The 27,006-nt window shown below is 40.1% G+C and overlaps 1 protein-coding gene across 4 annotated transcripts in view; it reads right to left on the bottom strand.

Annotated features, from left to right (window-relative positions):
• Window positions 1-27,006, bottom strand: part of Dennd1b (DENN domain containing 1B) — a 218,205-nt gene that overhangs the window by 29,093 nt on the left and 162,106 nt on the right. For all 4 annotated transcript variants that reach the window (XM_076547525.1, XM_076547526.1, XM_076547527.1 and 1 more), the window contains one exon: window positions 14,141-14,231. In XM_076547525.1, coding sequence (XP_076403640.1) covers window positions 14,141-14,231 — 91 coding nt within the window. The remainder of the gene's footprint in view (window positions 1-14,140; window positions 14,232-27,006) is intronic.

Genomic DNA, 27,006 nt, shown 5'->3' with positions numbered 1-27,006 from the left:
GTCCACACACAGAGTCCTAGTGCTGCGGTGGTCCACACCTAGAGTCCTAGTGCTGCGGTGGTCCACACACAGAGTCCTAGTGCTGCGGTGATCCACACCTAGAGTCCTAGTGCTGCGGTGGTCCACACACAGAGTCCTAGTGCTGCAGTGATCCACACCTAGAGTCCTAGTGCTGCGGTGATCCACACCTAGAGTCCTAGTGCTGCGGTGATCCACACACAGAGTCCTAGTGCTGCAGTGATCCACACCTAGAGTCCTAGTGCTGCGGTGGTCCACACCTAGAGTCCTAGTGCTGCGGTGATCCACACACAGAGTCCTAGTGCTGCGGTGATCCACACACACAGTCCTAGTGCTGCGGTGGTCCACACACAGAGTCCTAGTGCTGCGGTGGTCCACACACAGAGTCCTAGTGCTGCGGTGATCCACACACAGAGTCCTAGTGCTGCGGTGATCCACACCTAGAGTCCTAGTGCTGCAGTGGTCCACACACAGAGTCCTAGTGCTGCGGTGATCCACACACAGAGTCCTAGTGCTGCGGTGGTCCACACCTAGAGTCCTAGTGCTGCGGTGGTCCACACACAGAGTCCTAGTGCTGCGGTGGTCCACACCTAGAGTCCTAGTGCTGCGGTGGTCCACACACAGAGTCCTAGTGCTGCGGTGATCCACACCTAGAGTCCTAGTGCTGCGGTGATCCACACACAGAGTCCTAGTGCTGCAGTGATCCACACCTAGAGTCCTAGTGCTGCGGTGATCCACACCTAGAGTCCTAGTGCTGCGGTGATCCACACACAGAGTCCTAGTGCTGCAGTGATCCACACCTAGAGTCCTAGTGCTGCGGTGGTCCACACCTAGAGTCCTAGTGCTGCGGTGATCCACACACAGAGTCCTAGTGCTGCGGTGATCCACACACAGAGTCCTAGTGCTGCGGTGGTCCACACACACAGTCCTAGTGCTGCGGTGGTCCACACACAGAGTCCTAGTGCTGCGGTGGTCCACACACACAGTCCTAGTGCTGCGGTGGTCCACACACACAGTCCTAGTGCTGCGGTGATCCACACACAGAGTCCTAGTGCTGCGGTGGTCCACACACAGAGTCCTAGTGCTGCGGTGGTCCACACAGAGTCCTAGTGCTGCGGTGGTCCACACAGAGTCCTAGTGCTGCGGTGATCCACACAGAGTCCTAGTGCTGCGGTGGTCCACACACAGAGTCCTAGTGCTGCGGTGGTCCACACACAGAGTCCTAGTGCTGCGGTGATCCACACCTAGAGTCCTGGTGCTGCGGTGATCCACACACAGAGTCCTAGTGCTGCGGTGGTCCACACAGGCACATTCCTCTGCGAGACCCAAGTCACTTAACCAAGGTATATGGTGAGTGACAATAATGGACAAGGTTGTCCTTTGGCTTCCTCATCCACTCAGACCCCAGGCACACACGAACATGCACCCAAAACTCTGTCAATACTCACTTACAAAAAAACAGTAATTATTTGGTCAATGAAATGAAATTACTAGATAAAGGAGAAACACATATCTGGTGCTAGAGAGATGGTTCAGCAGTTAGTAACACTTTGTTCTTGCAGAGGATCCAGGATTGTGGTGGTAATCTAATTGTACTGAATTATTATTTTGATTGTATGTTAATAAATAAAGTTGTCTGGGGGTCAGAGCTATTAGAGCCATAGCAAGAGTGTGGCGGTGGTGGCACACGCCTTTAATCCCATAAGATATCTGTGTGTTCAGGGTCAGAGCTATTAGAGCCATAGCAAGAGTGTGGCGGTGGTGGCACACGCCTTTAATCCCATAAGATCTCTGTGTGTTCAGGGATACAGTCAGCATTGGAGACATATGCCTTTAAGACCTAGGGGGCTGTACATTCAGACAGTGACGAGGCAGTCATGTGTTTGGGTTTACAACCAATGAGAAGGCAGAACAACATACTATAAAAAAACGAACCGACAGGAAGTAGGTCTCTTTTCGCGAAGCTGGGACAGCAGGAGGAAGGGTGAGATTTTTAGCTCTGAGCTCTGACTTCTCGGCTCTCTCTTTTACATTGTTTCTGTGTTTCTTATTTAATAAGACGGTTGGTTACATCTACATCTGGCGCCCAACGTGACAAGAATCCATTAAAAACTGCTTGGCTTGGCGGCAGGTCCGCTTTCCCGCAAGGGCGGCAGGCTGCCCACGGCGGCGGCGGCGGCGGCACGCGGCGGCCGGCGGCGATCGGCTTCTTAGTCCGAGCAGTGGCTTCTTAGCCTGGGTCTAGTTCTGCTTGACCTCAGGCGGGACTATCGGTGAGCTGCTTGCTTAAATCCTGCTTGCTTAAAGCCGGTGCTACAAACAACTCAGACCTGCCCTGCCGAACAGGGCCCTGCCTGTAAAGCCAACGCACGTGGTCGGAGCTTAAGGAAGTCAGACCCAAGCCTTGACTCGGCACAAGAGGGAACACGTGGCTGCATTTAAACTTTAGCCAGCTACGCTTTCTTGTTCTCTCTCTCTCTCTCTCTCTCTCTCTCTCTCTCTCTCTCTCTCTCTTTCTCTTTCTCTTTGGATTTACACCTGGGACACTAGGTGGATGCTTTGAAAATCCCCTTGAATTTCTACTGTTCTACGCAGATTTGTTAAGTCATAATATATCAGATATTTTAAAGGAAACTATCTAAAAGAGAATTTTTTTCTACATTAAAAAACAAATGGGTTTTATGTGTACATTGGAAGAAAATTGGTTTTTGTTCGAAATTTTAGGCAGTCTGGCAATGGAACAACTATATAATATTAGTATTCGTGGAATTATGCACCTTATCACTATAATAATCCAATTTTAATATTTAAAAAGATAGTCAATTTAAGTGCCAGGATAACAGCTTTAGAAGAACTTGTTAAACCTGTAAAAATTCAGACAGAAGAAATTAACAGTGAAGTTGTTTCAAGTCGGGATCATAAGGTTGCAGAAAGAAAGCCTGTTTTCACACAGTCACCCTTAATTTATCCTGTAACCGTACAGCAGATGCCTGATCAAATGGCTACACAAAATACTTGGGCTCCAATTGAAATGTTGGATTTAAAAAGGTTTAAGGAGGCAATAGTATCTTATGGCATGCATTCCCCATATGTAAAGCAAATGTTAAACACTTGGTCAACATATAATAGGATAGTACCACAGGACTGGCGGGACCTCGCACAAGGTGTTCTGGAACCCAGCCAGAGACTTCAATTTCTGACTTGGTTTAAGGAGGAGGCTAAAAACATAGAAAAACAATGGAGGGATAAAGGAATACAAGTTTGCCAGGATCAGCTTATGGGCGAAGGCCAATATGCTTCAGCACAAACACAATGTTTATATGATGTCCAAACCCTAATTTTATGTCGAACGGCAGCCTTGAATGCATGGGATAGAGTTGAGGAACTAGGAAAAAAATCGGAGTCATTTACAAAGGTGATGCAAGGCCCAAAAGAGTCTTTTACAGATTTTTTACAAAGACTGGCTTCAGCAGTAAAGAGAATGGTCTCGGATTCAGAAGCTGGTAAGGCAATAATTGAATCTTTGGCCTTTGAGAATGCGAATACAGCATGCAAAAGAATAATCAGGCCATTAAGGGCAAGATCTGCACCTATGGAAGATTGGATTAGAGAAACAATTAATGTTGAAGCTGATGAGCATGATGATACATGGGTAGGAGAAGTAATTTCAAAAGATTTGAGGAGTGTTAGATGTTTTGGATGTGGAAAGCAAGGACATTTGAAAAGGGACTATAGACAGGTCATTCCCAGAAACAATGTTTCTTCAAGGAACAATGGCAACAGAATGCCCCTTCCTTCTGGAGTATGCAGAAGGTGTGGTAAGGGAAAACACTGGACCAACGAATGTAGATCAACAAAGGACAGACAGGGTAATCCTTTGCCTCAGTCTTCGGGAAACTCCCAGAGGGGCCTCAGGCAGGCCCCCAGTGCAAATCCAGTTCAAACCTTTCCTGCAGCCATAGAGGAAATGCCTGCTCTGGAGAGCGATTAAATAACCAAATGCCTATTGGAATAAATCATGCTGGTCAGGATGATGAAACAGAGAGAATAGAAAATTTAGGAGAAAACATAAAGAAAATTTTTTGGCAAACTTCTATTAATGAACAAAGACCAAAATTAACGATAAAAATAAATGGTGTTTTGTTGTCTGGTCTGGTAGACACAGGTGCGGACGTTACCATAACAGCACCAGAATTTTGGCATCCAACTTGGCCTCTTCAGGAGGTAAACGTTCAACTGTTAGGAATTGGGACATTATCTCAGGTGAAACAGAGTGCAAGATGGCTCGAATGTATAGGTCCAGAAGGACAGAGAGGAAAATTAAAATCATATGTGGCTAACATAACTATGAACCTGTGGGGTCGAGACTTGTTGCAACAATGGAATACTCAGATTAACATCCCTCCAATCTCGGAAACAAATCATAAACTAGCACATGTTACTGAGAGAAATATTAGAAGATATTGTTCTAATGAGTGGTCACCAGCCATCCATATTATACAAGAACAGGGCACAATAACTGATGATCTTCCAAAGACACCAACAGCTCTACCTTTAAAATGGTTAACAGACAAGCCTGTATGGGTCCAGCAATGGCCTTTAACAACAGAGAAACTCCAGGCTTTAGAAGAGCTGGTAGAAGAACAGTTAAATGCTCAGCATATTGAAGAATCAACCAGCCCTTGGAATTCTCCTGTATTTGTTATTAAAAAGAAATCTGGTAAATGGAGAATGGTAACAGACCTTAGAGCAATTAACAAAGTAATTCAGCCAATGGGCTCTCTACAATCTGGGATGCCTTTGCCTACTCTGTTACCAAAAGGATGGCCTCTCATAGTTATTGATTTAAAAGACTGTTTCTTTTCAATACCCTTACAAGAAAAAGACAGAGAAAGATTTGCTTTTACAGTGCCTACTTATAATAATTCTCAACCGGTTAAAAGATTTCAATGGAGGGTCCTCCCACAGGGAATGTTGAATAGCCCAACTCTGTGCCAATATTTTGTACAGCAACCATTGGAAGTGATACGTAAAAAATTTCCTAAATCTATAATTTATCATTATATGGATGATATTTTACTAGCTGACTCAAATGCAGATACTTTAGAAATAATATTTGAAGAAGTAAAGAAAATTTTGCCTTGCTGGGGATTACAAATTGCTCCTGAAAAGATACAAAGAGGAGATTCTATTAATTATTTAGGATATAAAATAGAGCTACAAAAAATTAGACCCCAAAAGGTGCAAATTCGGAGAGATAGACTACAGACTCTTAATGACTTTCAAAGATTATTTGGAGATATTTCTCATCTACGAACTATTGTTGGGGTAAAAAATGATGAACTGACTAATTTGTTCAAAACCTTAGAAGGTGACAAGGACTTAAATAGTCCAAGAGAATTATCACCTGAAGCTGAGAAAGAATTAGCCTTGGTAGAAAAGAAAGTGCATGAAGGACACGTGAATCGTATTGATCCAAAGCTGGATTGCATTTTGGTTATTTTACCTTCTAGGCGTTCTCCTACTGGAATATTAATGCAGAGGGAAGATATTATATTGGAATGGATATTTTTACCAAATAAACCAAATAAAAAATTAAAAACTTATGTGGAAAAAATCTCTGACTTGATTTACAAAGGAAAACTGAGACTTCGTCAATTAGCAGGCATAGACCCAGCAGAAATTGTCGTACCATTAACTAAGGAGGACATTGAAAAATTATGGACAGAAAGTGAACCTTGGCAAAGAGCTTGCAGTAATTTTTTGGGAGAAATTAACAGCAAATATCCCAAAAGCAATAGAATTGATCTTATAAAGAGAGCTGATTGGATCTTGCCTCGAATTGTACGGCAAAAACCCATATCTGGAGTTCGTACATTTTATACAGATGCCAACAAAGAAGGAAAGGCAGGTTACAAATCAGAAAATTTAAGTAAAGTGGTTCAAAGTCCGTATAATTCAGTTCAAAAATCAGAATTGTATGCTATTCTGTTGGTATTAATGGATTTTTCAGAACCTCTCAACATAGTAACTGACTCTCAGTATGCTGAAAGAGTGGTGTTACATATTGAGACTGCAGAATTTATCCCTGATGCTTCAGAATTAACTTCACTATTTATTCAATTACAAGATACAATCAGGAAAAGGAATCATCCTTTATATATAACTCACATTCGATCCCATACTGGTCTGCCAGGCCCTCTAGCACAAGGCAATGATGAGATTGATAAATTATTGATAGGAAATGTGCTGGAGGCCTCAGAATTTCATAAAAAATATCACGTCAATAGTAAAGGTTTAAAAAAGGATTTTTCCATAACCTGGCAACAAGCCAAAGAAATAGTAAAGAAATGTCCTACTTGTTCCTTCTACAATCAAACGCCATTACCAGCAGGATGTAACCCAAAGGGTACTCAGAGAAATGAAATCTGGCAGATGGACGTGTTTCACTTTGCAGAATTTGGAAAATTGAAATATGTACACCACACTATCGATACTTATTCAGGATTTCAATGGGCAACTGCTTTGAGTTCTGAAAAAGCTGATTCTGTAATCACTCATTTGCTAGAAGTTATGGCCATCATGGGTATACCTGCACAAATCAAAACTGACAATGCTCCATCATATGTCTCTGTTAAAATGAAACAGTTTTTTGCTTATTACAATATAAAGCATATTACAGGCATACCACATAATCCTACAGGTCAAGCAGTTATAGAAAGATCAAACAGAACTCTAAAGGATATGCTAAATAAACAGAAATGGGTAACAAAAACCCCCAGAAATAGACTGCATAATGCTCTTCTAACTTTGAATTTTCTGAATGCCAATGAGAAAGGAACAACAGGTGCAGAGAGACATTGGATAATAGAAAAAACTACAGAATTAAATTAGCCTATATACTTTAAGGATGTGCTGACCTCAGAATGGAAACCAGGGTATGTATTACATTGGGGATGAGGTTTTGCTTTTGTTTCTACAGGAGAAGATAAGCTGTGGGTACCGTCAAAATTGATAAAGGTTCGATTTGAACAAGAGAGACCTCTTAATTAGAGGCGGTGATAGTTCATCAACCAGCATGAACATCCAATTTAAACTAACTTGTATCAATAACACATGCCTTTTCATTTAATCAGATAATAACTTGTCAAAAGGAAACATCCCCAAAATTAGTCTTGGGGAAAGGTTTTTGTTTTTGTCTTGTAGGAGAATGAAGGTTAAGGAATCTGAAGAACACTGGACAAATGAGACACCTGAAGAAAAGGGACAAATCATCTATCCCAAGAAACAGAATGAAACGGTGAAATCATGGCCAGGCCTAACATCAACTGAAGTCTCCAGAAAGAAGATGGGGCCCCACAACAACAACAATTCCACGTGGACAATAATAATATCATTAAGCTGACAAACATCATCCATAGATCAGCTTTGAACTACAAGGTGCTCAGAGCAAATTTGAGATGACTAGCTGAGATGATCCAGTCTCAAAGACTACTTGAATAAGGACTTGAGATAAACGCTGAACTTTGGCATTATACACAGACTGGATAATGAAGGATATAGTTACCTCTCCTAGAATTTGACAATTAACCTAAAATTTTTCTTTCAGGATAAAGAAAACTTCGCCCATACCCAGCAGGAAGCAAATTTAAGAATACGACGCCCACATTCCCAAAGAGGTGGTGTGGGGCGGGTGGTTTTTTGGTCTTTTTAATGGGTTTTGGGTCTGGGATAATTTTCAGTATTTAGGAGGGTTGGTTACAAGTTATTGTCAAGGGTTAGGAAAAAGGCTAAGCAAAGGAGATTAGATTTAAGGTTCTTGTTTAAAAAAAAAAAAAAAGAAAGAAAGAAAAAGAAAAAAAGAAAGAAAAGAAAAAGACAATTACTAGTTTTAAATACTTTACATTGGATTGAATTGTTTTATATTGTATACAAATTTGAAACTGATATTGTTAGAAAATGCTATATGTATATTTCTAATTGTATTTATACCATTCATTTAACAATGTAATGCAAATTTCTGATCCTTGAATGTTATTATTATCAACTATTAGGATATAAAGAAATGAAAGTTAGTAGTTAGACATTACAATAGAACTTGTAGTCATATTAGATATGTTTTAAAAATTGAGCAGAGATGTTTTAGACAGGTCATCTTCAAACCCTTCAGAGATCTACAGAATATGGCATTTAAAATGTTTTAATAACTTAGAAAATTTTTCTTTTTTGAGACATGTCGGCTCCTGGCAGTACCAATCTACTTTGGAGAAAATATGGGCATTGAAGAAACTGCATATGGAGTCAACTTTCATTCTGGCAAAAGTTAGCCACTGGACAACAAAGTATCCTCGAATCAACAGGACAAAATGGACAGACAGATCACGAAACAAGGGACTACTGATTCTTGTCAAAACAAGTGTGGTTATGGCTTTATCAAAAGGCATCTTCTGAGGCCAGGACAATATGGCCCCATCCCTGAAGTGGCCTTCGCATCCGGAAAAGGTACGGTGCCCTTTTCTTCGAAGGCAGCTTAACAGGCAGAGGGCCGATGGATTCTGTTGTACAATGGAACAGCAGCTGAAAGCTCACGCCTCTCAAAAGTAGACTGGCATTTAATAGAGGGATGTGGAGAAGAAGGGGATGCTGAGATGAAGCCATATATACACAGCCAAGAAGAATGGACAGCTGAATTAAAAAACTGTCAACAATTTCCAGAAATTAAAATCCTGAATCATGACAGGACACTAGTGGAATTCAGGTGTTTCTGGTACATGGACTGCTCTCAACCAATGTGAGGTTGAACTGTTGACCTTGTGTACATCCTACTTCACAAATGAGTCTGTCAGATACACTAAGCCTATAGGCTGAAGATGATGCCCCAACACTGCGGAGAAACCTCAGGTGACTGCCCAGGCAGCTGGCTGTTTCTGTCAACTCACAATTTTTTTGGAAGTTGCTTGCATGCACTTCCTGTTTTTTATTTTTGTTAGCTAATATTATTCCCTTCTTGGGTCTCTGAGGGAGTTGAAGATTAGTTAGTTATGGTTGAAGATTAGTTAGTTATAGTTGAAAATTAATTAGGATAGAAAGTACATTAGATACATCTTGGAATTACCAAAATAGGATAGATAATGGAATTATTTTCTCTGATTTGTCAAATACCTGTTTAGGTATTTATTACTTGTATATATTGTATATAGTTATTGTACTTTTGTATATAGTTTTTCTTTTGTTAGTTATAACCTTTTGCTTTTTTTCTTTTTATTAAAATAGAAAAGGGGAAATGTGGTGGTAATCTAATTGTACTGAATTATTATTTTGATTGTATGTTAATAAATAAAGTTGTCTGGGGGTCAGAGCTATTAGAGCCATAGCAAGAGTGTGGCGGTGGTGGCACACGCCTTTAATCCCATAAGATATCTGTGTGTTCAGGGTCAGAGCTATTAGAGCCATAGCAAGAGTGTGGCGGTGGTGGCACACGCCTTTAATCCCATAAGATCTCTGTGTGTTCAGGGATACAGTCAGCATTGGAGACATATGCCTTTAAGACCTAGGGGGCTGTACATTCAGACAGTGACGAGGCAGTCATGTGTTTGGGTTTACAACCAATGAGAAGGCAGAACAACATACTATAAAAAAACGAACCGACAGGAAGTAGGTCTCTTTTCGCGAAGCTGGGACAGCAGGAGGAAGGGTGAGATTTTAGCTCTGAGCTCTGACTTCTCGGCTCTCTCTTTTACATTGTTTCTGTGTTTCTTATTTAATAAGACGGTTGGTTACATCTACACAGGATCAACTCCCAGCACCCACATGGTGACTCACAACTGTCTATAACTCTAGATCCAGGGATCTAGCACCCTCTTCTGGCCTCTATAGGCACCAAACATGAATGTGGTGCACACACACACACGTAGCCAAAACACTCATACAAATAAATAAATAAATAAATAAATAAATAAATAAATAAATAAATAAATAAACAAACAAACAAACAAACAAACAAATAACCGCTTCCCCCAAAAGACTTAGAAACACACATCTGATAGTCTTTCAAACCAACTTATTACAGCTAGATTTTAAACTACCTTCTTAATTTTTTGCAATGCTTAAATAATCTCAAAAATTATATGGGTAAAAGTCATTATTAAAAATAAAGTCTCAATGGCTACTCAGTCACTGTTGCACAAAAAGCCCCTCAAGATACAGCAGTCTTTTTATGTGGTTGTATCTCTGTTTTAAAAAGAAAATATACCAAGGGCAAGAGAGATGTTAAAGGCACCAGCCTGCTTATAGCTAAGACTGATGAGTCAAGTTTGATCCCCAGAACCCACACAGTAGTAGGTGAGCACTGAATCAAGCAAGCTATCCTCTGACCTATACATATGTAGGGGCATGCATACACGTACACACAAGTACAACTGATAAATAAATGTAAAAACTGCCATCACCTTGCTGCTAAGAACCAGTGCTAGAACAGCTGCCCCCCTGGTGTAGCGGGGCTCAGCTCAAAACTGACACTGTGGTCTCAGCCTAGCAGTTTCCTGTAGTGGGTGGTTGTCTGTGCCAGGCCCTGAAGCACTACCCCAGTGAGGCAGCAGGTAGCTGCTAAGGACCTGCCCCTTGGGCGTGGCCACCAGGGACCCTTAAGACCAGGGATGCACGTATGTGTTCTCTCTACCTCCTGGATTGTGGATGCTGAGACTGACCAAGGCAGAGCTCGCCAGAAAACAACTTGGACCTTGCCTCACCTTTCCAGGATCCTGCTACAATCCCTTATTTCTGTCTTGTGAGTTAACCCCCAAATAAATAACTTTGATCATTAGGCTGATTCCGTCAATTGATAGCAATTAAATCACATTAGGTTCCTGCTATGTCTGAAGCATTAAGAAAAATTGGGCACTGAAAAATGTCTGGTTCTGGATTAATTTTATCCTTCAAATCTCTCCCTAACTTAAAAAAAAAAGTTTGGTTTGCTTTTATTACAGATTATAATAAAGATCTCTTGCTGCATTTGCTCTTTTTTCTTGGAGAAGAAAATCCTGGGTCAACCAACAGTATGGCTGACCCTACAGATTCAGATACATATTTCCCTTGTAAAACGGTGAAAAAAATTCAAGTTATCCTACCACCTTATTTTTCAAATAAAGTTTAATTAATTAGCAAAAAAAATCCTATCTTTCATCCAGATTATCTTTACTTTTTTTTAAGCTTTTGAGGCAGGGTCTCATCTAACCCAAGCTGATCTCAAATTCATTACAAACTGAGAAGGGCCTTTGGCTCCCAGTCCTGCTGCCTCACCTCCCACGTGCTAGAACCACAGTGTGTACCATACTCTCACCAGTTCATTATCTACTACTCGTTCTTCACAAACGACCGCATGGAAACCAGTCTTTAGGAGCTGTGCATTATTTACAATTATAACCAACGGTGTTTATTTCCCCAAAATGAATTCAAGAAAGTGGAAGAAAAATAGGATAATATGGTAACAACTGAAGACTCAAGAATAATTGTCAACCCAGGAAAAAATGCTAATGTATCAATTACAAAGAAAACAGTTGTGGCAAAATCATAGCACTTACAGGAGGAAGTTAAACGTCTTACTTAAAATTAGAAGGTTACGTTCATATTCAGCTCTTATAGGTCATGAGATGTTTTCTCCTACTGTACGTAGTCTGAGCTGCATTCTCTCCTGGAACATGTGCAAAGCAGGCAGTGCCATGAGAAAAATAAGGTCTCTGGCTGTGGCCTGGACCTCTCGAGTGCAGGGCCACCCCATGGATGAGGCCCCTGGACGAATTCCATTAGCAACCAACAAACTAAGAGTCAGGGATTTTAAAACCTGGCTCATTGTTTCTTCAACTCTGAAACGCCACCTCTGGGAGTGCTTAATAACAAACAGACAGACCAAGTTCTTCAGGGACTTCCTCTGTCTAGTTTCAAACCCAGGGCTGTGGAAAGAACACAAGTCAGGAAAGCAGGAAGGGCTGGATGGGTGGATGTCACGGTGTGGGAACGGGGTAGAACACAGGCAGTAAGAAGAAGGAAAAGGGAATGATGGAGGGGAAGGGTTAAGTGGGGGGTGAACTGGAGAGCAGGAGAGGAGGAGCATGGGGAGGGGTAACTAACACTGAAGGCTTCTGGGAATGCCACAGGGAACCGTACCATAGAAAATACGTAAAACATATTTAAACATAAAAGATTAAATAGAGTTGCCTTATAAAGGGGTACAATGTCTTTGCTAAGTAACACCAAATTAAAAAAAGTGACTAACTCCTATTGTTTATCTTTTCTATTTCAAATCCGAATAAATCAAGTATTATTTTTTTCTAAGAACAATATCTATGTATTTTAAGATAATTTAAAATACAAATAAAAATAACACCTGACTGGCATAATTTTTAAAAATGCTTTCTTGTTCACTCAAATTAATAAATATGGAAATGGATTTTCCTCTTGGATAAGCATTTGCTCCCTCAGATTAGAACATGGGAGCTGGAAATCATTTTAATTATAATAAAAACCAATAAATTAAATAGAATTAAGTAGATCACTAAGTCAGATGCTGACCAAGATCATATATATCTTCTTGTTCTTCTTTTAAGAACTACAGATCTTAGTTAAGAAATAATAAAAATAAAATGAATTAGCTACCCTTATCTACTAGTGGCAGCCTTGAATTCTCCTTTATTTCTTCAGTTTTTGGACTAGCAGTTATCACTACAGAATTTAAGTGTACAAAAGGATCACAGCTCTACCCCATTACTGTCACAAGATGTCACCTTCAATTCTACAAAAGCTACCAGCCCCACGGGTCATAGAGATAATGAGACAGCAGTTATGTAAATACTGAGTAGATGCCTCAAGCAATTTGTCCATAAGCTGACAATATTTTGCTTGTCTGAGTTGAAAAGTGAAAAAGCGTCATTTTAACACAAAAGTTCCATTGAAGCTAAATTTCTGCCCGTGAGCTGAGGAGAGGGAGCTGAAAGAAGCCACATTTAGCTCTCGTGCTGAGTCAGACAAAGTAACTTTCCCAAGATCAGTGAATCTGTGAGGTGCTGGAGTTCTGCCAGGGGAAGTCCTATGGCCGCCAAGCTCATCTGCTGTCTTGTGAATGAACAAACTCTCTTCATCCGTTTATTTCTGTGCTTTATGGCTGACAATGAGTATAATTTTAGGGTAAAGTCAAGGTGTGAAACTTGAAGACATGTACTTATTACTTTTTATCTTCTCAATTCTAGTAATTATTTATTCAAACATAGACTAAAAACCTGACTATGGAAGCAAACCAACAGAAAGGTCAAAATAACACACCAGCAGAGAGAGAGAAGATACGGTGTTCACGTGGGTCTCACAAATACAGAGCAGTGTGCTCAGCAATCCTGCTTCAAAGCACCACTGAAACACTAGAGGACTCACGGAAAATTCTCTGCATGCCAGCACTGCATAGTACATCTGCCGACAATGTGTCAACTCATAAATCATTCTTTGCCTGGGTATTTACATTTGCAGGGCATTCTATTTTTGGAATGGTAAAGCTAAAACTTTGCTAATCCTACAGTAGTCTGCAAAAATTGTAAAGATTCCCACATAACACTCCCTGAAACAGGAACTATGCGTGAGGAATTCCAGCACTTTCTGCTGCACCACACTGCAGTACACTACTTTAACCAGAGTCTCAGTTCCAAATTCAGACTCAATCATAGCCATCACTCACCACTTTCTAGAAGAAACCACTATTTGGTGGGAAAGAGTAAAGACTATAAATTAAGTGTAATTCTGTTGTTTATTTTCAATAATACTAAGGTTATTGGAGCCAAATAACTACCAAATTATGCGATTTACCTTCCTGCCTTGATCATGAAAATAAACCCATAGCACAGCTCATATAAGATGGAAATTGTATATAAGACATTGTGTGTTTAGGAGAAAATGATTGTTTATAAAAATACAGGTATCAGAGCCAGGCACAAAAATCAGATGTCTAGAAAATGAATACTCATACTCAAAAACAGGCACAAAATCAGACATTGTCTAAAAAATGGATACTCATACTCAAGAACAGGCATAAAAATCAGATGTTGTCTAGAAAGTGGATAACCACACTCAAAATTGTCCTCACCTCCAGAGAAGCCCCCTGCAGTGATCTCTTCTTCGAATATATCGGAGAAACCCCTTCCTGCATTAAGCTTTGCCAGTCGACCATCAATAAACTGAAATGTAAAAGTTTCAAGTGTTAATTTTTTCATAGGTTTTATAACAATAAAAATTACTGATAAGTACAGAAAAATGGGGGAAATGGATAAAATAAAAATAAGGATGTCTACAACAGCCACAGGAATCATACTATTAACAATTTACTTAAAAGAAAACCATATACATGTAATTGTGTGAATAGATACACATACATAGTTTTAATAAACTTTTCCCATTTTGGCTGACAATGTTCCCTCCAAGAGTCAAAGACCACATAACAAAAACCATAATAGCAGTCATGAGAAGCATCTTTTGAGTTGTTGGCCAGGGCTGTGCAAGAGACTCCCAAAACATACAGCCTATTAGATACCTTGCTCAGTCTTGATGCAGGGGGGAGGGGCTTAGTCCTGCCTCAACTTGGTATGCTAGACTTTGTTGACCCCCCCAAGAGAGGCCTTACCCCCTCTGAGGAGTGGATGGGGGTGGGGAGGATGGGAGAAGGAGAGGGAGAGGGAACTGTGGTTGGTGTGTAAAATGAAAAGAAAAAAATTTAAATTAAAAAAATTGCCTTTCGTGGCCCCCAAAGGTGGAAGGTAAGTCCCTACTGCTGAAGACACCAAGCACTTCAGACACAGGGCCACGAGACCCCCGAGCTGGAACTGACTTGAATGCCTCTTCCCTGAGGACCAGCTCTAACAGTGTCAGAGGACACCATGCAAGCTTCCAAAGGAGAGAGGCAACCAACAGTCCTGCCCAGCTATGATGCCTATGAACCACATCAACAACCAGCAGGGCACAATGAGGGGTACTACTGGCATGCATACCATGTAAACAACCGCTCTCTAACTGTTAAGATCCACTAAATAGGAGGGAAACCATGCCTAATACTGGAAACCTAGGTAACTACCAGTGCTCATAAAGTCACCGTTATTGGAGGAGAATCTACAACAACGAATTTACTAAACCAGCATAATTCTAACAATATCTACAAACATTTGTCCTTATACCCATAGATAGGCATAGTTCTCACCCCTCTTTAAGGAAACTTCTCTTTTGCAACAGATGGAGACCACTACAGAAACTATAACCAAACAAAATGAAGAGTTGTGGAGACCAGTCCCAACAGATACATTGACAAAACAAGTCCCACATCTAAGGCTCACAGAATATTGCAGAAGGTGGGGGCATAAAGATTTAAGAGTCAGAGCATCAATGAGTTTACTGTGAGACTGTGTTTCGTAGTAATATCAGAAGCCACACCTATAAAGTGTCACTGACATGACTGCCCAAACACGAGCTCAACAAAAATGACAACAATGGTGATGCCATAGCAGATGGGGAGAAGCTCAAGAAGTCCCAATTATACACAAAGAACTTTAGGCATCTGAGTAAAGCTGGGAGTAGGAAAGGTGGTCTTCTCGAGGGATGAACACACCAATTGTTTGTTCAGTGCCAAAAGGTCAACCCTGAAAACATTCTGTGGTGGTGGTTGGAATAGGTATGCCTTCCCCCATAGCCTCCTGAGTTTGAATGCTTGGCCTATAGAGAGTGGCACTATTGGGAGGGGTAGCCTTGTTGGAGTAGGTGTGGTCTTGTTAGAGGAGGTGTGTCACTGTGGGGGTGGGCTTTGAGATCTCATATGCTCAAGCTATACGCAGTGTGGAACACAGTTCACGTCCTGTTGCCTGTGAATCAAGATGTAGAACTCTCAGTTACCTCTTCAGCACTATTCCTGCCTGTAAGCCAACAGGATGGTAACAGACTAAACCTCTGAAACTGTAAGCCAGTCATAATGAAATGTTTTCCTTTATAAAAGCTGCTGTGGTCATGGCGTTTCTTCACAGCAATAGAAACCCTAACTAAGACACATTCATACAAGTAACATTATAAGGACTGAGCCTATTATATTTGTGAGTATATATATGTATACACATATATATATGCACATGCAGTAACAGTGAAAAAAGAAGCCATGAATTTGAAGGAGAGTGGGTATGGGTATATAGGAGGATTTGGAAGGAGAAAAGGGAAGGGAGGAATGTAATTATATTACAATCTCAAACATAAAAATTTTAAAATGTTACTCATAAAAATACTAACAGCACATTTTGCCACAGAAATATGCATATATGTGCTGTACACACACACACACACACACACACACACACACACACACACACACACACACACACACACACACAAAGAGAGAACACTCTCAAACAGTGCAAAGAGTAGCCCCTTGGTGACCAGCCATTTATCAGTTCAGCCACACGTGCTTAGCACAGACTCTCACTGTACTAATGATCAAGTTCAGCAGTAGATAGGAGCTTGCAGTCCAGTCAGTATCCTCCAATATCACCCTGATAACATCAATGCTCACCAAAAAATATTCCTTGCCTAAACTATGATGCCCTTAAAGATAACTGAGTACCAAGAAATTCCAAGCATTCAATAGTAAAATAAATACAATTTTCATGACATGACAAGTAATTGTTGGTTGAAGGATCAGACTTAGGATTATTAGTTTAAACATCAAGGAAAACACATATTGCTATGGCTTGTTCAAAGTCCCTTTAAATAATAGTTCTCAGTGTTCTTGAAGAGGAAACTGGAGTAAGAAGTGCATAGAACCTCCGCAGGCCCCTGAATAACCTTTTCAAGATGCAGTTTCCCTGGACAGTGCACATTTGTTCAAGTGAAGGCAGTAAGGATATGGGGCCCTTCAAGTATTGACAGTATCGAAAAACACTGCAGATGTTTACATATGACCAGTGTGGGAGAATATCAGTAACATAATTAAATACATATTGCTGCCATTTGTTTAATTCTGCTTGTTTATTTATAGTTTGTTGTGCTAATAAAGCAGTGAAGGGTCTCTAAGGCTCCCCTGTATCTTTCATGAAAGAGTATATCATGAAATATTTTAGATGCTTTTTTAAAGATGTAAATGATAACACTGGGTTTTAATATTCATTCTGATTTTAATTCTAGAAATTTAAATTTGTTTGTTTGTTTTGTTTTTTTCAGATAGGGTTTCTCTATGTAGCTCTGGCTGTCCTGGATCTCAATTTGTAGACCAGTCCGGTCTTGAACTCACAGAGATCTACCTGCCTCTGCCTCTTGAGTGCTGGGATTAAAGGCATGCACCAGCACCAGCACCACCACCATCGCCCAGAGAAATTTAAATTTTAATGGAATTAAAATTAAGTAGCCTGTCTTAAAAAAAAAAAATCTCACAGAGTATACAATTATTCTATTTGTAGGGGTAAAACAGGAAATTCATTGAGAGGAGTTGCACAGAGCAATACAGTATTCTTCAGGTAACACTTCACAATAATACTGTAGATTTTCCCAGCTATAATATACAACTTTCAAAAAAACCTTTTACAGAGAAAATTAAAGAACAACAGCAAATAAATACATGATGTTCAAAATGAAGTGTGGTCATTTTTTTTTTTTTCAGAAGTGTGTGATGACAGGTCTTAACAGACACAGCCTAAAACAGCAGTCTTGGCTTTTGTACATCTTGGGTTATTCTTAACATCTTCTAATCCCATGAAAACAGAGACCAAAGATTACCCATTTTATGCATTCGTAAGTATAGCATGCAGAAGGTTTCCTGTGGTGTAGATGTACAGAGCAGGCATGTGAAAGCCAGCATCGAAATTCTGCTGTACAACCAGCTTTATAATCTTTGGCTACTTCTTACCAAGTCTGTTTTTCCAACAATTAAACCTTACTAAGTTTTGAGAGAGCTAATTAACATAATACTCAGGGAAAATGCTATGTAATAAAGTTTTTATCCCTATTAGCAGTGTGTTTCCAATCTTAATCAACTGTGAGTTTCTTGAGAAACAGGCTATTGTGTTGCCCATGTATGCATCTTCAATACCAGGGTATTGCAAAAATGCTTGGCATACAGTTATAATTATTGCCTAAGTTTGCTGCTAGTTGGAAACACAAGTATCTTGTTCTGCTACTGAGCTACGCAAATGGACCCAGACACACAGTTTAAATGGAATGCAGCTAAAGGGATAAAAATATTCAAAAGTGTTAAAGGTTATACATTTTCACTTGAATTTAAAGCTAAATAATTACATCTATATTCAGAATCAATGCTTTATCTTGGGATCAAAGTCAGTAATATGATGTTGGTGTCTTCACTGTATACAATAAGTGATTAATTTGAAAATAAGACAGTTAAAGACACATTTAAAATTTCACTTGCATATGTTTTAACACAATATAAATCAAATTAAAGTGATCTAATTCCATGGACTAAGAATCATCCTTTAAAGTATAGGGTTAAAGGAAAATGATAAATTTAACGCAATACATTACTGGCAAGGAGAACCCACTAAGGCATCCTTTTAAAGGACTTAATTTGTTCTAAAAGATTAAAAGTGTAAGACTTTTTAAAAGGTTTGCCTTTTTGTTTATGGGACAGAATCCATTTATTTGATTAAATGAGTGGAATAGTTTGAGTCAGAAAAGAGACTCCCAAAACTATCTAGGAATTGTGAACTTCTGAGCATGAGTAACTAGTTTATATAACTAAACTAGTGAGTTGAGGCGCCACAGAAATTAATCACTTGCTAAAATGTCGTGTGCTATCACTGACTCTGCAAACATCCTGCCAGCAACAATCGGACACTTCTCAAAGTACACAGAGAGAGTGGATGTTCACACACACACACACACACACACACACACACACACACACACACACACACACACACTACAGATCCCGATGTACAGGACACTTCTTAAAGTACACAGAGAGAGTGGATGTTCACACACACACACACACACACACACACACACACACACAATTACAGATCTCGATGTATAGGACACTTCTTAAAGTACACAGAGAGAGTGGATGTTCACACACACAAACACACACACACACTACAGATCCCGATGTACAGGTACTGACAGTAGGTGTGGATGGAAAGTGGTATTAACAGAAAGGAGTGCTGAATGTGACAGCTGCCAGAACTCCTTTATTAATGTGTATTTCAATAGCAGCTCTTCCTTCTTCCTGACTTGATGTGGCTCATGGTCTCCCCACTGCTATCTCTGCAGGGTCACAGTATGCAAAAGTAGGAACAGTTTTAGGTACTACCACCTACAACAATGAACTTAAAGAAAAGAAAAAGAACTGATTTCTGTTGAAAAGATGAGTCCATAATCCATTGTTTGAGTTACACTGACTATATCATTTAGCAAATAAGTATTTTCAGATAACTGGAAGACAGTTTTGAAAGAACTGCTTTTGGTTTGTTTTGGTTTATTTTTTAACTGCAAGTAATGAATGACAAGTAACACTGTCAACAGTAGTGACAGACACAGCATGAAATAAGGAGTGAGTATACTTGTAATACAATCAGAAAGTCTGTTTTAAGATGACACTCTAAATTGACATGGGCTAAGGAGACAGCTTGGTGAGAAAAGTGTTTTTAAAAATCCACATGCCAGCACTCCCGAGGCAGAGGCAGGTGGATCTCTCTGAGTTTGAGACCAGCCTGGTCTACAGAGTGAGTTCTAGGACAGCCAAGGATGCACAAAGAAACCCTGTCTCAAAAAATCAAAGAGAAAAGGAAAACAAAAACCTGCACCCACAAGTGCACACACAACATCACCACCACTAACGACGATGACAACAACAACAACATGATCAAAGGAAGTTAGTTGGTTTTAGAGGAACAATATCCAAAGTCAACCTCTGGACTGCATACACACCAACAGGCACACCCACCCATGCTTACAAGCTGAGAGAAGCACTACACAGTTCTCAGGACAAGGGAGACCATGAATAACATGAACAATTGCTATTCTAAATCCACAGTAACAACAAGAGCTAGATTTTGTTAACTCTCATGGCATGGCATGAGATAGTGAGGCAGGTTATGAGATAAACAGTCTTAAGCAGCAGCAGAGTGTCCTGGCCTTCTTTTGATGCTGATATCCTTAAAATATGTCTACACTTTTTAAATCTTTGCACAATTGTTTTATAGGAAACTGGTTTAAAGAAAGCACTGCTTTAAAGTCACTTCAGCATGTTGTGTAATTCATGAAAATCCAGCATGAAAAAAAAGAGGACATAAATTTGTAAAAGAACAAGGTGAGTATTGGGGAAGGTTTAGAGGGAGGGAAAATGATGGAATATATTATAATCTAAAAAATAAAATAATTCAGAAATAAATTGAGTTTCAAAATATAATACACAATTAGTTGAAAATGTAATACATTTAAGAAATTAGACACCCTGGCAAACTTTTTCCCAAACATTTTTTTTTCTCCAAGTATTGTTCTGGTCAGATCCCCAGACTACACTTGCAATGAAGGTGACCCATCAAGCTGAGCAGCTCTGGAGGAACATGCATGCTACTGAACTTCCCACGTGGGGGATTTCCAGAACAATTCAAAAACTCCAAAAACAAGTCATTATCAACATTCCATTGCATCTCGTGTCTACACAGTACAGAAATATTTAATTGTAATATTGTAATCCATCTATCAAAATTATAAGGCTGTCAATAATTATATTTTGTGATTTTAATATTTAAAATATAGCATTTGATTTGGGAGAAAAATCATAAAAAAAAATCTTTGTGCTAGGGATAGCAGTTACTGGTGCAGTTATTTATCAAGTATGGTGGTCTGAGTAAGAATGGCATCCACAGGCTCATACAGTTGAATGCTTAGTCAGCAGGATCTGGAACTCTTTGATAGGATTAGAAAGATTACTAGTGGCCTAGTTGGAGAAAGTGTGTTGCTTGGGGTGGGCTCTGAGGTTTCAAAAGCCCATGGCAGTCTCTCTCTCTCTCTCTCTCTCTCTCTCTGCCTACAGATGAGGACGTAGTTCTCAGCTACTGCTCCACTGCCTGTCTACATGCTGCCATGCTCCTCGCCAGGACAATAATGGACTAAACATCTGGACCTGTAAGCCAGCCCCAGTTAAATGTTTTCTTTAATAAGAGTTGCTGTGGTCACGGTGTCTCTTCACAGAATAGAACAGTGACTAAGACAACAGATCAAGGAGGAGGCAAAGGTGGTGTTCTTTGGTGCTCATGTGGCCATCCTGATTCTGAATCCAGGCCACAGACACTAAAGCCCCAAAGCAAACAGATCTATCTACACATCCAAATTTGTTTGCCCTGGAAGAAAACTTCAAACTTTTATCTCCTGCTAAAACCCCTTTACAGGTACCTCTCAAATACCAAGATGACTAATCTAGCAAAACTAAGGCCTTGGGAGATGGAGAAAAATAGTGTTTAAAATGTATCTAAAGTCCTTAGTAAATAAGTAAAAGGTGGTTTTGTGAAGAGAAATGTAAACACTCCCCCAGCCACAAACTTATTGAATTCTCCCCAGGTACCTGAGGGGAATTCTCCCAGAGTTCCAGAAGAGACACTACCAGCATCGAAGAATTAATCTGAGGGATGTGGAATGAATCTAAGCACACCATGCTCTTTAGTCCAATCACTTTATTCTGCCAGTGCTGTGGGGGTACCAATGTGTGTGTGTGTGTGTGTGTGTGTGTGTGTGTGTGTGTATCTATATATGCAGTAATAGTTTGACAATGCAATGTGAGGTTTTCAGGGTCATAAAGAGATGTGATAAGATCCACACAAAGAGCAGTGATTCTCAGCTTCATTTACAACCCAAAAGGGAAGTGATTAAAGGAGGTGGGGTCAACTAAGGGCTAAAATTGGTTAGGAGATCTAAAAAGGGAATTTATGTGCTCAAACTATATTCTTAGAAGTGGTTAGGTAAAATGTTAGAAGTCTATAAGTCATGAGTAAAATAAAACTTCCCACTGTCTCAGCTTATCTTGATTGTGCTGTTTTCTGACAGGGTCCGGGAAGTGTGCTTGGTAGCTAGGTAGCCTGTGTCACAGCTTGATGCACCTGGTATATAAAAGCCCTTTTGTTCTGAGTTAATTGTTAAAAGGGGAATCTTTTAGAACTAGGGATACCACTTGGGCTATGGAAGAAAGGAGGGTTTATGCTTAATTTGCATGAGAAACAAAGCTTTGTACTTAACATCCTCCTGGACTTGGAGGTTGTCTCAGTATGAATATTTACCTTATTTCAGGAAACTAGCAGATGGTCTGAATACTTATCTATCTGCAGTCTGTCCTTGGATATTTGAGAAGTATCTCCAATAATGCTTTTATCCAGATGGCCCTGGCCAGATAATTGCTTATGGAAATAATTACAGAAAGGTAGACTTCTGAGTATAATGCTAAAAAGGGGGAGCAAAAGCCTGGGGATGTTATCCAAATACCCGAAAGTGTATAGGGGAAACTGTGCCCAGTGAATGATCAATCACACTGATTCTTGGGAAAAGAATCAAATGAGAAAGCTACAATAGCACACAAGAAATTCACTGCAGAGCACAGCTAATATATTCAAAAGCCAGTATCACCAAGACTCCCTGAGTTCTTGACTCTCGCAGGTAATCGATTTTGCCATTGTCAGCTGAATTCCTACTACAGATATCTGCATCTCGCAGCACAGACTCTTGGATCAACAATGGTTGATATGCTGGTGTAATGCTGGCACAAAGTTAGCAGTAACTAACCAGTATCTGATTTGACTTAGGCCCACTCTGCAAGACTGGTTCTGTACCCAACACTGCTTGGGTGACAAAGAACCTGAGACTAGACAGACCAGGGACCTAGGGTAAAACCAATTAGTACTGATCCTAACAAACAAACAAAAAGCAATAAAATGACTTCCATTAACATTCTGCTATACTCGTAGATCAGTGCCTTGCTCAGCCATCATCAGAGAAGCTTCCTGCTGCAGCGGATGGAAACAATACAGAGACACACAGCCAGACAACATGCAGTGAGTGAGAAACCTTGGAACACTCAGCCCTAAATGGGATGTCTCTATCAAATACCTTTCCTCACAGCTCAGAGAACTCCACAGAAGAGGAAGTAGAAGGAGTATAAGAGCCAGAGGGGATGGAGGACAAAGGAAACAAGGCCGACTAAGTTAACATGATCAAAGCTCACATGAACTCACAGAGGCTGACGCAACATGCACAGTGTCTGCATGGGTCTGCACCAGGTCCTTTGCATATGCATTATGACTTCCAGTTTAATGTTTTTATTGGGATTCCTGAACATGCAAATGAGTGGGTCTCTGCTTCTTGTTCCTTCTCTTGGAATCTTTTCCTTCTTTTGGTTTGTATTGTCCAACTTCGATGTGAGAGTTTTTGTTTTATATTGTTATATTTTTATAAACTGAGGACATAACCACTCCAAGGTACAATTGAGAGGAAGGTTTTTACTGTAAATATGAGTACAGCCAGAGACACTGGGAAGAGTCCAGAGCAGACAGAACACAGTAAACTGAACATGGCCCCCAGACTGGACTGGGCCATGAGAGGAAAGAGAGAGTGGAGGGAGGGGGAGCAAGAGAGGTTGAGACAGAGAGTGGGGGCAAATTAGAGAGAGGGGTAAGAGAGAGGACACCAAGGGAAGAAGACAAAAAGGCAGTGAGCATAGCCAAAATACCAGGGTTGTAAGGGAACTGGGGGAGGAGAAGCCCATGAGCTGGAGACGTTTAGGGTAGGAGTCAGGTGAGACAACTAAGAAGAGGCACAGGAGCTTGTGATACTGAGAAAACCTGAGGCTAGCATGTGCTTTGGTGTGCTCACAGGCACCACAGATAGCCTTCTGACAGCAACTCTGAGAGAAGGAAATGGGTGCCAGAATGTGGAGAAGTAGAGTTTCCTTTGACTTGCCAATATTTTACTTTTTTAAAATTTTATTATTATTGCTTAGACGCCTTTTATTTTTTAATGAGAGATAGAAAGGGAGTGAGTAGATCGGGATGGGAGGGGAGGTGGAGAGGATCTGTGAGGAGAAACTATAATCAGGATACCCTCTGTGTTAAAAGAATCTATTTTCAATAAAAGGAAAAAAAGAGAAAAATATATACTAAAATCTTGGCGCCAAAGAGATAGCTCAGTGGTTAAGTTCACTTAACCACTGCAGAGGACCCTTGCAGAGGTCCCTTGCAGAAGACCTGGGTTTCCAGCACCCACATGGTGGTTCACAGAGAAATGCATTTCCAGTTCCAGGGGGTCTTTCGACCTCTTCTGAACTTGATGGGCAATAGGCACATACATGGTGTATATACATATGGGCCTCTCTAGTACTTGTTTCTTCCTTTTCTCATGTGGTCTTCATTTACCATGGTCTCGCATTCCTTGTTCTCCCTCTCTTTTCTTGATCCAGCTAGGATCTCCCGCTCTCTTTCCCTCGCCCCTCGCCCTTCATTGCTCCCACTCATGTCCAGGCTGTTCATGTAGATCTTATCCATTTCTCCGTGTCTTTCTTGGGGTCCCGTTTTCCAGGTAGCCTCACTGGTGATGTGAGTAGCAGTTCAGTCATCCTTGTTCTACATCTAGCATCTTCCTATGAGTAAGTATATACCATATTTGTCTTTCTGAGTCTGGGTTACCTCACTCAGGATGGTTTTTTCTAGATCCATCCTTTTGCATGCACACCTCATGATGTCATTGTTTTTCTCTGCTGAGTAGTATTCCATTGTGTATATGTGCCACAATTCAACTCTTTATTAACATTACGAACACCTGCCAGTTTGGCTCCCCTTGGACTTCTTTACTCGCCTATGAAATCAAGTTCTCTGCCTATTTCCGCCTACCTCACTGCTCATGTGCTCCTCCCCTGCCTCTTTGCTACTTTGCTTAGACTTCTGCTCAACCCACTTGGTTGCCAATCCGATGCCTATAAAAACACTATTTGGTGATGAACTCCAATTCTTTATCTCCAGTCCAATTTTGTCATGTGCCTTGTTTATCTGTTTGCCTACTCAACACCTTACATTATATCTAATGAGCACATTGAATTTAGCATTTCTGAAATATAATTTTTATATGAAATTTTTAGTCACAGTCTCCCATAGCTCAGTTAAATGAGCTGTCCTGTCCAGTTTCTGGACTCAGAAAGCATATGATGAGCTTTCTATAATATTTAATATTAAGTCTTCTGGAATAACTTCTGGTCTCCTCATGAACACAGATGTGTCATCTGGCCAGGTCTCATTATAAATTCCATTGTCCATTACCCATTTCTATCAGTTCTCAGCTGGATTATACCAAATACCCTCAATCTTTTGTACTTCTGCCTTTGGTTACCCCACAGAGAGAGCATTGCTTAAATACCACATACCTGGGGAGGTATGGTCAGACCATACCATTTTCAATGATGCACACATGGGTGTGTATGTAAACATTTGTGTACATACCTACCACCCTCACTTCTGCTAGTACCATTTTCCCTGTCTTGTCCTGCTCTGTTCATTTTTCCACAGTACTTACAACTTTTAGAGTTCTACATACTTAGTAATTTTGCTGCCTCTCTCCTCCCCTTTAAGAATGAAAGAGTTTCATTCCTACTTTGCTTTCTGAGAAATCCCACCCAGAACCCTACCTAGCATACAGAGAACATTCACATTACACTGTGGAATGGTGGAATGGAGAGAAGACTCAGGTGACTGTCTGTCTCTAAGAGCACAAGTCTCACTTGCTAATGATACTTCATTAGAAATGGGCTTTAAAAGAGGGAGGCATCTGAATTAGTAATTTTGAATGTAAGATTCAATAAGTTGCCTATTTCACAGACTCTCTGAGACTCTGATGGAGGAAGACTGAGAGTACATTTTGAGTGCTACTTGAAGTCATCCAGCAAAAGATGCTGAAAATGTATCTTTTGTCCTGATATGCTACTTGCTCCTGCAAATTCTTCTGCACCCAAGTCAGTATCTTCCTTTGCCTCATTTGCTGTTTTATTCTTTTTAACACTGCCAAATACATGCTTGGTGCAGTTACTGTCTCTCATGCACTCACACACATGTCCTGAGTCACCTAAGGCTGCAAGAGTACAGACCCACAGTGCTAGTAATGTATGTGCTGTTCTGAGCTGCAAATCACATACCAGGAATAGCTGGCATGACAAAGGTCAATAAGGAAACATGGAGAGTTATGACAATTTATTGTGTAGGTTAAAAGCTTTTAAAAACCTCCGCAAATCTCTAGTTAACATAAAAGGAAGTTATTTGGCTTCTGACCCATCCCTTTTATCAGACAGCTTACCAAGTCTGGGGAAAAGATCATGTCACAAAATATGAAAAGCTAAGAATCTCACAGCCTTTCTATTATTCTTTTCAACACATTACAGAACAAGTGACTTCAAATTTATACTACTATACCAGTACAAGTTTTGAAGAGTTCTATTATATTCAGCTTCACAGACTTGTTACGTTCTAAAATTGTCATTATATTTTCATTCCTATTCTAGTTACTCCACAGCTTTTAGTTTCTTCATTTCTACTGAAGACATGTTATATATTAGATATTAGGACACAGAAGTACTTAAAACATAAACCATACATAATCCATACCATTAAAGAGTCTATAACTCAAAAAAAAAGTCAAACAAAAGAAGAAATTTTATATGGCACAGACCCAAAACTGCTAAGAGGAGAGGGACTGAAAAGAACTGAACTCAGGACCTCTGGAAGAGCAGTCAGTGCTCTTAACCTCTGAGCCATCTCTCCAGCCCCTGGAATCACTATTTTATTGGAGTTGAATGGTCACAGGATTTTTTTTTCTCGCTTAATGCAATTATTTATGTATTTAGTGAACATTATCTGTAACTTTGTTTCCTCTTAGATGATACTGAAGTTTTCTTTAATGAAATAGTAATCTTCCTTACCAATTTAAGAATTGCCGTTTATCCTTAAT

Source organism: Peromyscus maniculatus, chromosome 11 (genome assembly GCF_049852395.1).
Source record: "Peromyscus maniculatus bairdii isolate BWxNUB_F1_BW_parent chromosome 11, HU_Pman_BW_mat_3.1, whole genome shotgun sequence".
Taxonomy (NCBI): domain Eukaryota; kingdom Metazoa; phylum Chordata; class Mammalia; order Rodentia; family Cricetidae; genus Peromyscus; species Peromyscus maniculatus.
The sequence above is the reverse complement of the archived record's forward strand: the minus strand, read 5'-3'. Positions and strand labels throughout refer to the sequence as shown.